This window comes from Balaenoptera borealis (genome assembly GCF_965194805.1).
Source record: "Balaenoptera borealis genome assembly, chromosome: 18".
In the NCBI taxonomy this organism is placed as follows: Eukaryota; Metazoa; Chordata; class Mammalia; order Artiodactyla; family Balaenopteridae; genus Balaenoptera; species Balaenoptera borealis.
In genome coordinates this window covers 49124224-49138783 of record NC_138877.1, presented here as the reverse complement: position 1 = coordinate 49138783, position 14560 = coordinate 49124224, and the positions used below count along the sequence as shown (strand labels likewise).

Here is a 14560-nt window from a genome sequence, read left to right as displayed (position 1 = left end):
TGATTCCTTTTTTTAGAACAGCAGTGTCTGCTGTAGAACAAAAAAGGGTCACAGATTCATTATTTTTAATGCTAAATAGTGCCTTGGAAGCAAATTAGGACTTGGTTGAAAGGAAATAAATGTAGTGTATTGTGATATGTGAGTAGCTTTCAACTGAATATAAAGACCAAATCTACTTCAAAAAGGAATATAGGTTTCAGTCCTTTTGTAATTCATAATACTGGCCTAATTTTTATTTTTCTTTGCCGCATTTGTGCTCAGATCAGGTGCTGATTACACCTCTTAAAATTTTTTTCTCATAGTAAAAAGATCACAAATGGGGCAGCTCTTTTAAAGGTAGTTTTTACGTGGCTTACAGCTAACCAGGCAAACAGAGCCTGTTAGTCACATTACAGGACTGAGCGCCAAGGAGCATTCTTTGAGCTTTTGACTTTTATCTTTCTAGTAGCTGAAATTATGATCATGAGTATATATTTTTTAAGAAATGGTTACTTCCTCCTTCGTTCCGTAATAAACTTACATATGAGTTAAAACAAAATACAGATACTCTTTTAAGTAGCAAAATAGAGAATTAAGTCCAAAGAAGAGGGAAAATACAAGGATGTAAATCATTAGAGTATATCAAATTTGCTTCCTACTTCTCGGCAAGTAGAGGTCAAGAAAGGAAAACAGAATTTGATCCCTTTTTTATCTGATGTTTTATCTGATGACTTCTACAGGAGAATTACCATACCAGCTTAGTTTTTAATTGGAAGAGAAATAAGCTTCTACCATGTAAGCTACTGTCATTGTTGGGTCTCTCTTAGTATAACTGACAAGACAGCCCTTATCACCCTGAAATGTAGTCTTTCACTGAATTAAAAGTGGTTCAGAGCCTGGGAACCAATCTGTCATTTTTTTAAAGTCTTATTGTTGAGGACAGTGCTGGGCATTTAATAAATCTTTCTGTTGTGATCACAAAGAACTTTGTTGGATGCTTTTAAAAAGTTTATTTATGAGCTCATTATCCAACTCTACAGTAGTATTTTTGCTTGCACCAAATTACACCTGTTTGTTTCCTATAGTAACTTTTGAATAATAATAGTTGAGGAAGTAACATTAAAATGCAAACTTAATATGTTCTAGAGCCTCTGCTGGTCAGATATAATTAAAAGAACTACTTAAATAGCCTCTAAAAGCAAAATTAATATTGTTTTTCCCCTTTCTCTCCAGAATTTCTACAGACAGTTCAAGGAAATTGCTGCAGTTATTGAAACTGTGTGAAAACTGATTACTTGGTTGATGAATTGCTACTATCATTCTAAAATCATGGACTTTACTTTCTGCAACAAAACTGCCTAAGGATCAAATGATATTTATTGAATGAAAATTACACTTTTGGTTTTCCATTTTTTTAAACAATAAAAAAGAAAATCAGACAAACAGGAATTACAAAGTGGTGATTGCTGCACACTTTGTGAATGTACTAAGAGCCACTGAATTGGAAACTTTAAAGGGTGAAGAACTCTGTGGTATGTGAATTATATCTTAATGAAAAATAAATCAGACAAACAGTTGAATGATATTAAAAGCAGCACAAGTTTATGTATTAGACCAATAGTTTTAAAAATTACTGGTAATGTTACCCATTTTATAAACAAACTCTTCTTTTTTAGCATTCATTTTTTTATTGATGTATAGTTGATTTACAATATTATATTAGTTTCAGATGTACAACATAGTAATTCAAACTTTTTAGAGATTATACTCCATTTATGGTTATTATAAAGTATTGGCTATATTCCTTGTGCTGTGCTGTACAATGTATCCTTGTAGCTTATTTATTTATTAATTTAAAAAAAATTATTTATTTTATTTATTTTATTTTTGGCTGTGGTGGGTCTTCGTTGCTGCACGTGGGCTTTTCTCTAGTTGTGGCGAGCGGGGGCTCCTCTTCGTTGCGGTGCGCGGGCTTCTCCTTGCGGAGGCTTCTCTTGTTGCGGAGCCCAGGCTTTAGGCTCTCAGGCTTCAGTAGTTGTGGCACTCGGGCTCAGTAGTTGTGGAACACGGGCTTAATTTCTCCACAGCATGTGGGATCTTCCCGGACCAGGGCTCGAACCCGTGTCCCCTGCATTGGCAGGTGGATTTTTAACCACTGTGCCACCAGGGAAGCCCCAACAGTCTTTATTTTAAAGTCTATTTTATCACATACGAATGTTGCTACTCCAGCTTTCTTTTGATTTCCATTTGCATGGAATGTCTTTTTCCATCCCTTCACTTTCAGTCTGTATGTGTTCCAAGGTCTGAAGTGGGTCTCTTGTAGACAGCATATATATGGGTCTTGTTTTTGTATCCATTCAGCCAGTCTGTGTCTTTTGGTTGGGACATTTAATCCATTTACATTCAAGGTTATTATCTGTATGTGTGTTCCTATTACCATTTTCTTAATTGTTTTGGGTTTGTTTTTGTGGGTCCTTTTCTTTTCTTGCGTTTCCTGCCTAGAGAAGTTTCTTTACCATTTGCTGTAAAGCTGGTTTTGTGGTGCTGAATTCTCTTAGCTTTTGCTTGTCTGAAAAGATTTTGACTTCTCCATCGAAACTGAATGAGATCCTTGCTGGGTAGAGTAATCTTGGTTGTAGTTTTCTCTTTCATCACTTTAAGTATATCCTGCCACTCCCTTCTGGCCTGCAGAGTTTCTGCTGAAAACTCAGCTGATAACCTTATGGGGATTCCTTTGTATGTTATTTTTTTTTTTGTATGTTATTTTTTGTTTTTCCCTTGCTGCTTTTAATATTTTTTTCTTGAATTTAATTTTTGTTAGTTTGATTAATATGTGTCCTGGTGTGTTTTTCCTAGGGTTTATCCTGTATGGGACTCTTTTTCCTGGACTTGGGTGACTATTTCCTTTCCCATGTTAGGGAAGTTTTTGACTATAATCTCTTCAAATATTTTCTTAGACCCTTTCTTTTTCTCTTCTTCTTCTGGGACCCCTATAATTCGAATGTTGATGCGTTTAGTGTTGTCCCAGAGGTCTCTGAGATTATCTTCAATTCTTTTCATTCTTTTTTCTTTATTCTGCTCCTTGGCAGTTATTTCCACCATTTTGTCTTCCAGCTCACTTATTTGTTCTTCTGCCTCAGTTATTCTGTTATTGATTCCTTCTAGTGTATTTTTATTTCAGTTATTGTGCTGTTCATCTCTGTTTGTGTGTTCTTTAGTTCTTCTAGATCTTTGTTAAACATTTCTTGTATGTTCTCAGTCTGTGCCTCCATTCTATTTCCAAGATTCTGGACCATCTTTACTATCATTACTCTGAATTCTTTTTCAGGTAGGTTGCCTATTTCCTGTTCATTTATTTGGTCTTGTAGGTTTTTATCTTGCTCCTTCATCTGTGCCATATTTTTTTGCTGTCTTTTTTTTTTTTTTAAATGAGTGGGATTGTGTTCCTGTCTTACTGGTTGTTTGGCCTGAGGCTTCCAACACTGGAATTTTTAGGCTGTTGGGTAGAGCTGGGTCTTGGTGCTGAGATGAGGAACTCTGCGAGACCTCACTCTGATGAATATTCCCTGGGGTCTTTCTCTGTTAGTCTAGTGGTTCAGACTCCGAGCTCCCACCGCAGGAGCTTTGGCCCAACCCCCCGGCTCGTGAACCAAGATCCCTCAATGTGCATGGGGCGGAAAAAAAAAAAAGAACAGTAGCAAAGTAAAAATAAAATTAGACTGGGAAACTAACAGATATGTTAGGAAGAATATAAAAATAAAAATATAGATGAATCAACAACTGGAAGGTACGTCAGTACCACAATAGTAAAAAAAAGAGGAGGGAAAAGAAAAGAAAAAAGAAGCGGGGGGAGGCCTTGGCTGTGGAGGGCGGGGCCTAAGCAAGGACGAGTTTTGGGTGGTGGGCGGGGCCAATGCTGGAAAAGGCCCTGGGGGCTATGGGGGCTGGGGCTTAGGCTCAAGGAACAGAAGGGCCCCAGGCGTGCCTCCCAGTCCTGGTCTCAGAGGGCAGGGGACCTCACCTGGGAGCCCAGCAGGCTTCCTGGGCTTGAGTAGGCGGGGCAAACGCCCTCCTCTCCTCTCCTGCTCCTCCAGCCTGCAAGGGCCCATGCTGCCTGCCTCTCCTGATCTCCCCGGCCTCCCTTCTATGCCCACAGGACCAATTCGGTTGGGGGGGGTGGACCTTGGAGGGCAGGGGACCAGCCTGGGAGCTCAGCAGGCTCCCCTGGCCCAAGTGGGCGGGGCAATCAACCTCTCCACTCCTCTCCCGTTCCTCCTGGAGGGGCCCTCCTGCCTGCCTCTCCTGATCTCCCCAGCTTCAGGGGTGCCGATCCTGTCTGGCCTCCACTTCTCCTCCCGCCTCAGTCCGCCTTCCTCCTACCAGTTTACTTTGGGGTTCCTCGCGTCTTCTTGGGCATCAGAGTTCCCCACCAGCGGCCGGCAGGCGCCCTAGTTGTGGGGAGACGCTAACTCTTCGTCTCCCCACACAGCCATCTTGACTGCGCCTCTCTAAACAAATTCTTAGATAGAGTCCTTTATAGTCTTATATATAAAGTATATATGAATGACAGAAGTAGTATTTGATTAGGATAATGTTACTTTACAAATTCAATTTTATAACATTCACTTATTATGAAAGCAATCAGAAGAGTGAGGCTGCTCCTTCTCCAACATTTGGAATCAGGTGAGGATTGGTCATTGCTCCCTTATTTTAGCCAAGCATTCAGATGTTTCTGTTATTAATATTTGTAGAAAGTTCAAATATGTGCACAGACATAGAAAAATAAATTTTATTCTGAGTTTATGTACAACTGCGTTAACCTGGTAGCACAAGTTATTGTGTTAGATGGTCTCTTTTGAATTTAGATTTATAAAACAGTTGTTAAAATATTTTATAAAACCACAGCAATCAACACTGTATGGCATTGCTCAGGAAAATAAACAGATCACTGGAATAGACTAGGTGGCCTAGAAATAGATCAAGATATTTGGGACAAAGATGATATTTCAGTTGGGTGAGAAGACAGAATTAATTTAATAAATGATACTAGCAGTCACAACACATGCAAAAGTAAACTCCAGATGAATTAATGGTTTAACTATAAAAGATAGAAATTAGACGGTTTATAGAATATTTATGTTAACTAAGGCTTGGGAAGCAGCAACACCACAGCTATAACATAAAACATAAATATATTTGAAATATAAGAATTAAAAAATTATATGTGGGAAAAAATGGGTCATAAACAAAGATAAAAGACAAATGCTAGGTTGATGTATATGTTAGTACTTAGTCTGGAAACAAATTGCTTTAAATATTTCAAGTAGGAAGAGGTTTTATACAAGAAATGAGATGTTCACTAAACTGTTAGAAAGACTGAGTGAACAAGTCAGGAGAAATCATTGCTGGCTTTCAGAAAATCCGGTAGTGCAGGAATTTCAGGGAAAGCCCCTGCCAGTAATCTCTGCAGAATGCAGGATGTCACCTGGAAGCAACTATACAGGCCATTTCTGCCAAGTGTCAACATGTTAGAATGAAATAAAGGCTGCTTGCTTTCTTCACCTTTTCTAGTTTCAGTGAGAGTGCCTCTCATTGGTGGAAGTTAAACCAGGACCCTGTTGACACAGGAATCTGGTCAATGAAGTTTCTAGTCTTTTAGTACCTTTGGAAGGGAGATTTAGAAAAGCAAGAAAGGTGCTGAATATTCCTACTCTGCTGACAGAAATAGGAGTTATCATGGCCTTTTTTGCGGAGTGATAGACATACACACATTATATAGAATTTCACAGCCCAGAAATTTCAGTCCAGAAATATATCCTTTGGAGTCTAAAGCCACCATACAGTAAGGCCCCTACATATGAACCTTCAAGTTGTGAACTTTCAAAGGTGCGAACGTGCGTTCGCGTGTCCAATCACGTAAGTTAGTTCACGTGTCTGGGGTACGTTGTCATGTGTGTACATCCTCTTCAAGTGGTTGTGCTTTTGTGTACTTTACTGTACAGTACTGTATAGAGTACAGTAGTATAGTATCTTTATTTCAAGCCCAGGATGTCCAGAAGCAAGAAGGTAGGTAGAATTGAATCCATCACGGAACCAGAACCTGTGCCATCCACGTCAGGCGTGAGTGAAATTGCAGCTTGCTCTCTGTCTCCTATTGCTGACGATCCTTCAGCTCTACCATCTCCCACCTCCTCTCTCTCCTCCAGTCAGTAACTCTTCTTGCCTGTTCACTCGATTCCAGCCCCTGTATGCCAGCTGTTGTACTGTACTACTGTACTTTTCAAGGTACTGTACTGTAAGATTAAAAATGTTTTATTTTTTGTGTTTGTTTTTTATGTTATTTGTGTGAAAAGTATTATAAACCTATTACAGTACAGTACTATATAGCCGATTGTGTTAGTTGGGTACCTAGGCTAACTTTGTTGGACTTACAAACAAATTGGACTTAACGAATGCGCTCTCGGAACGGAACTCGTTCATATGTAGGGGACTTACTGTATATAAAAATATTTGCAAAATTGACTAAATGTTCATCTAGTTCCTGTTAGGGCACACAGGAAGACTGCATTTCCCAGCCTCCCTTGCAATTAGGTTGGGACCTCATGATTGGGTTGTAGCCAGTGGAATCTGGGCAGAAGTGTCCTAACATACATCCAGTCTTTGTCATAAACCTTTCCTTGTCTTCCAAGGTCTCTCCCGTGTTGACTGCTGGAAACGAAGGGATCTGAGATAGGGAAACCATAAGATGGAGCCCCTGAATCACGATTGGAGGCAAACTCATAGTAACAGCCTGACTTGCACCAGACAGTGATGTGAGCTAGAAACAAACTCTTGTTTTGGTAAGCTGGTGAGATTTTTAGAGTGTTTGTTACAACAGCAAGTGAGCATAAACTTGAATAACACAAGATATTTGTATGAAGATTTTTATTGTAGCATTTCCCCAAGTGGTGAAAAGTAAAATAAAGGGAGCAGTGACTGTCAATAAAGAAATGGTTGAATAAATTCATCATATCTATGTTACAGCATATCATATACCTGCCATTATCAATATGTATTAACAATACATTTGCTGTTATCAACACATATTGTTGTTTCATAAAACTGTAAAATGCACTCAATATATATTTGAATTCTTCATGGAAAATTAGGAAAATTAAGGAGAGATGTTTACCATGCTGTAAGCATTGATGGAGAGGGTATCTGGAGAGGGAGAGGAAGAGCAGTTAAAAAAATTTTTTTTAATCCATAATGCATTATAAAAAAATATGTATCATTGTTTTTAAGAAATAATTGATAAAAATGTTTGCTTTTTAATTATGCTTCTGAAAAGTTCTTACAGTTCTTTTTGTGGTACAATGTATCCTTATTTTAACAAATGGTATAGTGTGTCTCCAAATCAGAATAGACAAACCTGAAATACATCAAACGTAGGCCGCCTCGCTGTGCTATAGAAATCACGACCGCAGCTGGGTCTGATATTTTGGCTGGTATCACTGCAAGAAACTTCATTTCTTCCGCTTACCTTTGTTTCCTCTTCTGAGCCTCCCTGTTGGGAATTTAAGTCCTCTTCACACCCTGTCAGCATTTCTGCAATCTCCTACGTGAATCCACTTTCTTGGTCCTCTGCTCAGTAGCATACTGTTGTGAGGAGCCCGGGTCCACTGCCTACCTGCTGTCTACCCATGTACTCAGGTCCCACCAGCTTGAAGAGTCAGCCGACTGGGCATTCATCCTTACCAGCTGCCCATAGACTACTCTATTACCCACCCTCTGCATAGTAGCACATTAAAGATTTAGGACTAGGAGAAGGCAAAGTCCCCTTTCTATCCCTTTCTCAAATCCTTTGGGGTACCAACTTCATTGTATCCCCAGAAATCAAAGTAGAAACCTGCCCACCCAATCTGGGTCAAAACCCGCACACTTGCCTTCCCAGACTGTGCTTATGGTCTTTCCATCTCCCACTCACCCCAGTTTAACACCCTCCATTTTCCTCCCCCTCCTCATTTGCAGTGTTGCAAAGAGGCCCAAAGAAAGCCCTTGGCTCAAACACTGGGTGATGGATTTGATTAGAATAAATTTAAATTGCATGTTTAAATTTATCTTTTGAATTTGAAAGGCAAGTTTTTTTCATAATATAGTTTTACACTATTTTCACTGAGGATGTCTATTTTGCTTATTATGAGTTTAATGAGCTTCACCTGGCTGACCTGGGCATTAACCACTGTTTGTAACATTTCTGTGGGAAAATGTGTTTCAAGTTTCAAACACTTGAATTAAATGTAAACTTTTGGAAAATACTTGATTCTCAAGTTGGAAAATGTATTAATGAGCATTTAGTTTCCAAAAAGAAATAGATTATCCCCAAGCTCATCAAGCAAAACCCAAATATTTTCAGATATTCTGCTACCAAGACAGGTTAACATACATATCAGATTTATGTGGAAAGAAGGCAAGATAGTCACATTAAATTAAAGGCGTTGAAATTTCCATCATGCTGGTGCTTCGTTTTTAAAAGTACTTAAGCAGAATTATCTTTTCAAATAATTTTTTTCAAATAATTTAAAAAATTTATTTTGTACTTTAGATTTTAAAAAATAAACTTTGTTTCAAGTTTTAGTTTTATAGAAAAATTGCAAAGATAGTACAGAAAGTTCCCATATACCCCACACCATTTCCCCTATTAACATCTTATGGTACATTTGTTTTAATTGATGAACCACTATTGATACATTAGGTTTCCTCGGTTTATACCTAATATATTTTTCTGTTCCAGGATCCCATCTAGGACATGATATTACATTTAGTCATCATGTCTCCTTAAGCTTCTCTTGTCTGCGACAGTTTCTCAGACTTTCCTTATTTCTGTTGACCTTGGCAGTTTTGAGGACTACTCAAACTGGTCAGGTATGTTGTAGGCTGTGCCTCATTTGGGATCCGTCCGATGTTTTTCTGAACTGGAGTTATGGGTATCACAGATAGAAAGTGCATTTTCCTCACTTCATATCAAGGGTACATACTAGCGACATGACTTAACGAGCGTTCATGTGGATATTGATAACCTGGCTGAAGCAATGATTGTTTCTCCACTGTAAAGTTACTTGTCCATCTGCTTTTTTCCATACTTTACTCTTGGAAGGAAGTCACTACCTGCAGGCTATGCTTAAGGAATGTGGAGTTATGTTCCCCTTCTTTTATGGTGAAGTATCTACATATTTTATTTAGAATTCTTCTGGGAGAGAGATTCGTCTCTTCTCCCCATTATTAATGTACTCAGTCATTTATCTGTAACAGTACAAACTCATGGATATTTATTTTATACTTGGGGTTACAATTGAATACATTTTTTCCTCAAGTCATTCCAACTTCGACTCTTGGGAGCTCTTTCCTTTGGCTCCTGTGCCGCTTTGACACACCCCTGCCAATTTAAAAAAAAATTTTTGAGCACTGCTTTCTGACACTTATCACTACAAGATGCTCCAGGCTCACCTTGTGTATTTGAATCAGTCATTTCTCCCAAAGAACCCTCATTCTTTTTATTAGACAACAATGGTACTAGAAACCAAGGTCTGGGTGCTAGATAGGTTATGTATTGCAGATTTTGAGATCATTAAAACTTAGAAGTCTTTCATGATATTTGTCCGTCAAATCGTTATGCTGTACACTTATATAGTACTGTATGTCAGTTATAGCTCAATAAAACAGGAAGAAAAAAAACTTTAAAAATTAAAAATTAAAAAACAAAACGCTTAGAAGTCTGATGCACAACATGGTGACTATAGTTAACAATATTGTACTATATATTTGAAAGTTGCTAAGAGAGTAGATCTTAAAAGTTCTCACCACAAGAAAAAAAATGTAACTATGTGAGATGATGGATGTAAACTTATTGTGGTGATCATCCCCCAATATGTACATATATCAAATCATTATGTTGTGCACATTAAATTAATACAATGTTATATACCAATTATATCTCAGTAAAACTGGGGGGAAATTTAGAAATCTGAAAGAAAAGAGTTCTGCTGCTGAGATAGGTCAGACCACAAAGTCCAGCTCTTGTTTTAGGATTGGTGAAAATGATGACCTGAACTCAGCTAATGTTATTATCACTTCAGTTTACAACTTGAACCAGCTAACAAACAGGGCAAGATAATATATATGAGATCATGGATGCAAGAGGGTGCATGTGTCTTCCCGGTGAGATGGGCTAAATAAGAGAGTTGGTATGGTGGCTAGAGAGGGCTCCAGTCATCAAGGGCTCCAGGCTCCTTCTGTGTAGTTGACCAGCCATCCTCAACACATGGCTTCCATCTTGTGAAAAACATGGCTGCTCCTGTTTCTATCATCATGCCTACATACCAGCCAGCAGAAGAGAGGGAGGGAGGCGGAAGGGCATACTTCTCCGTATAAACTCACGTCCTGAGTGTTACACACCTCATTCTACTCACATCCCATTGGAAGAACCTATTCATGTAGCCACTTCTAACTGCCAAGGAGACTAGAAAATGTCTAGCGGGGTAGCTGTGTGCCCAGTTAAAAGTTCTATTGCTATGCTACAGGGAGAAAAGGGATTCTAAGGAAAGCCAACCATCATTGCTAGTCTTCCTCCTTGTCTACCAACTACAGGCATCCTTCCTTCCACTTGCAGAACATGTTTATCCTTCCCAAGGGAAGACAATCCCAAAGTCCCACCCTTCTGCATCCAGCCACAACCAGAACCTCTCTTCCAAAGGGAGGTTCCCTCCATCTCTGCATGTAAACCTAGCCTGAGCTGCTCTCTCTCGCAGAATTTTGCCAAAAGTGGCGAGAAGGAGCCAACACATCAGCGTTCTACCATTTTTTCTAGTTAGTTCCTCTAGTGCAGTGGTTCTTACCTGGGGGCAGCCTAGCTCCTATAAGGGGCATGAGGGAATGTATGAGGAAGTTCTTGATTGTTACATTGCCTGGGGCTAGTATATAAGATCACTGAATCATTTTCAGTTCATACTGCTGGCATTTTATGGGTGGGGAGCTGTACATCCTACAATGCCTAGGGTATTCTTGACCAACAAAAAGTTATTCTACCCCAAATGCCAAGAGGACCTATGTTAAGAAACACTGCCTTAGAGCTATAGGCTCTATAAGCACGTGGTCTGCAACTTAAGTATCATATGGTGATAGTTTTATCAGATGTTTTGCCGTAGCATGAGTCACCACCGTTCCCGTCCACGGTCACCTCACCACCTGTTGCCTGACTACCAGTGCCTCCTGTTACACGTTTTATTCCAGTAGCATCTCACTTTTAGGTACAAATTATGTGTTAGGTTATCAGCTGCTGTGGTAGTAATCCCAAAATGACGATGGCTTAAATTAGACAAAATTATTTATCATGTCCGAGCCGTTTGTTCTGCTTGAAGACATCAAGGACCTACACTTCTATCTTATAACTCTACTGTTCTTACTGTACAGCTTCTTCAACGAGTTCAGGGTGGTTGTACCAACTCCTGGCTTCACACACAAATTCCACTAGAAGGGATGCTTTAAGGGCACGATCCAGAAGTTGCCCTCATCTGGCAACAGCCCATATGACTGTGGACAGGAGAACTGATAAATAAAGAGTGGTATGTTTTCACAATGGAATATTGTACTGAGAGAAAATTAATGAGCAAAAAGTATACACAATGTCATAAATTAATCTTAGTAACATAATACTGAATATATGTATGTAAAAACATAAAGATAAATAAATTAAGGGAATGAAAAGCAAAACCAAGGTGATTGGTTACCTCTAGGTTTCAAGACAGGGAGAAGTTAGAGGCAGGATAGAAGAGGAACCTACAGTAGATGTAAATTACTGGTAATGTCCAATTATTCATGTTGGGAAATAAGTTCATGGTGTTTATCATATCATTAAATAAACACATAAAATACATTAAAATAAAAGAGAGCTAGGTTTAGACCAATGATGAAAGTGTGCCATAAACCAAGAACTACAATTAAATGATTAATCCAGTATTCGTCTGTGCTTCTGAAGTAATAACAAACAAACAAACAAGCAGTAAACCTATGATACATAGCATTTTGCTAGATGATGTAGTTGGGTCTACTAGTCCAACATCTCAAGAAGCTCAATCCGTCCAATGATCTTGCCTCAGGAGGAATGATTCATGCTGACCAAATTCAGTGAAGATGGGTATATAACTCAAAATATTTATTTATTAATTTACACTGAAAATATAATGGCTAAGTAGTCTGTAGTAGTTATATTGTTCGTTCATTCAACAAATATTTATTGAACATCTCTGAAGTGTCAGACACTTTGCTAATCACTTGGCATATAGTGGTGAACAGACAATTTTCACAGGGCTTATAATCTATTGGGGGAGTCAGATATTTAATAACTAATAATAAAAATCAGTGGGTCAGCCTATTACACACTGTGGTAGAGTGGAGAATTTTTTATCCATTAAAAAATATATATTTATTTATTTGGCCGTGCCAGTTCTTAGTTGTGGCACACGGGATCTTTAGTTGTGGCATGCAAACTCTTAGTTGCAGCATGTGGGATCTAGTTCCCTGACCAGTAATTGAACCTGGGCCCCCTGCATTGGGAGTGCAGAGTCTTAGCCACTGGACCACCAGGGAAGTCCCCCTATTATCCATTTTGAAGACAGAACAAATTGAGTTAGTTATGTGACCTTGGGCAGGAGGTCTTCATGCCTTCCTGGCAGGATTTCATCACTGCTGTGGACCAGTGACAGCTGTGTCTCCCATTCATCTCTTTCCAGTAAGTAAATAAGTAAGTAAATGAGATGGAATTCTTCCTTGTGTTCTCCTGTCTCTGCTCCACCAATGTGTGTTGGGTGTGTAGGCGGTGGGCAGATATGTTGACTTTTGGTTCCAACATGGATCTGTATTTGGATATGATCGAGACAACTGTGCATCAAATGGAGATCCTGCACTTTGATAAAGATTTTTGAATTTTGTCAGTTTTCTGTCTTATTTGTCCTTCTTTTATGGGCAGTAAGTGGCAGAATTACTATTTTACAATTAAAATTGCTGGCTCTCTTAAAATTAGAGACTAACATAATATTTGAAATGAAACAAAATACCACTTTTATTTGATAATATAAATTCTTTAAGAATCTCCAAAATATAAAAACATTGTTATGTATTACCTATCTCGTGGTCATTTTTGATGCAACAAACAAACTTTAGTAGTATTACAGTGCTTAAAATTACAGGTTGATTGATTGTTCAATATACGCTGATTTAAAGTTTTATATTGAACTAAATAAGTAATGAAAAAGAAATGTTTTTAAAATCCTGAAGTGCTGGAGGTAGGTAATAAAAATTTTAAGACAAACTTTTTTTACAGTGAAATTTTCAACTGACTGCCAAATGAAACATTTAACAAATAAGTGATGTGAGCAGTTTTATACATTGCTATTAATTCATTCAAAGAGATATCTGTACCCCCAAGTTCATTGCATAGTCTAAACATTACATGCTCAGAACAAATGTGTAGTGTTTTCTGTGTGTGGGAAAAAAATTGCCTGTGGATATTTGAAGGCCAGAGGGGCAACCCCAGGCAGAAGTGGCCAGCTATTTCCTCAGCTGTAAAACAGGGATAACAACTCCTGGGATTGCTGTGAAAACTGAACACCATATGTAAAACATAGTAGACCCTGAAAACATATTAACACTCCTTGAGAAATGCAAATCAGAAGGGTGCTCAATGAACCTGAGATCAGAGGAAGGGGAATTATGCAAGCCCAATGCGCCCACCTTCATGGATAAGGTGTATCTGTCCAGGAGGTCAAAGTACATCTGACAATCGGTCCATCTAGTGCTTAGTGATAAATTGACTAATTTTCATTTTCCAGTATTAACTGCTTGCCCTTTTTTTCGCTCTTCTTTCTTTAGACATGTTACATATTCAATCCTTTTCTTCCTTCCTTTATGGCTTACCTGAAAACTTTTGAAATGTCTGGCAATAATACCTGCAATAAGAGAGTTAGAAAAACACTGGGGAAGTTAGGACACATTAAAATAAGAGTAGGAAAATAGTATAGCCGACTTCAGTGCAGAGAAACATACGCATAGAATACTATACTGTACAATGGTTTAGGTTGGGTTGCAAATAACTATTAGTTTTCTAAAGTTAAAAAAAACAAAACAAACCAGAAAAACAACCCCCAACCACTCATGAGAGGCATGGTAAGACAAAAGTAAAACATATAGTTCAAGATACACCTAATTTAGTTAAAAGAGATCTGAATTTTGTCTATGGGTCCTGTCTGATACAGAGGGTACTCTACAATGGGTCAGATGTGATCTTGGGCAACGTCATGACAACAACTAGAAGAGAATTCCTTATTAATGGTCTGTAAGGTTGACTACACTGTTGTAACCAAAATCAGAACAAGGTATAATTACAGTCAATTGTTACAGATTTCTTGATTTACAATGCTTAGGAAATCCTTAAGTTTTCATTAGTAATGCATTTAGAAGTTATATCATATGTTGAGGTGCACATTATTAATCCTCAAATCAAGTGATTCTTTTAAAAGTAGATTAGGGGATTGTGTTGGGGGTACTC

The 14560-nt window shown here is 38.4% G+C and overlaps 2 protein-coding genes across 10 annotated transcripts in view; both read left to right on the top strand.

Moving 5' to 3' along the window:
* COMMD6 (COMM domain containing 6) overlaps positions 1-14560 on the top strand; it is a 127492-nt gene that overhangs the window by 13401 nt on the left and 99531 nt on the right. For 3 of the 8 annotated variants that reach the window (XM_082366016.1, XM_082366017.1, XM_082366015.1), the window contains one exon: positions 1213-3671. In XM_082366016.1, coding sequence (XP_082222142.1) covers positions 1213-1263 — 51 coding nt within the window. In that variant the 3' untranslated portion in view covers positions 1264-3671. Of the gene's footprint in view, positions 1-1212; positions 3694-6668; positions 6819-8752; positions 8884-14560 lie in introns of those variants that run through there. The other 5 variants (XR_014237138.1, XR_014237140.1, XR_014237137.1 and 2 more) reach the window with 3 other exon arrangements.
* Positions 1476-14560, top strand: part of TBC1D4 (TBC1 domain family member 4) — a 248147-nt gene continuing 235062 nt past the window's right edge. Inside the window, exon 1 of one of the 2 annotated variants that reach the window (XM_082365918.1) lies at positions 1476-1511. The gene's annotated coding sequence lies outside the window, so the exon portion shown is untranslated. Of the gene's footprint in view, positions 1512-8825; positions 8884-14560 lie in introns of those variants that run through there. The other variant, XM_082365916.1, reaches the window with a different exon arrangement.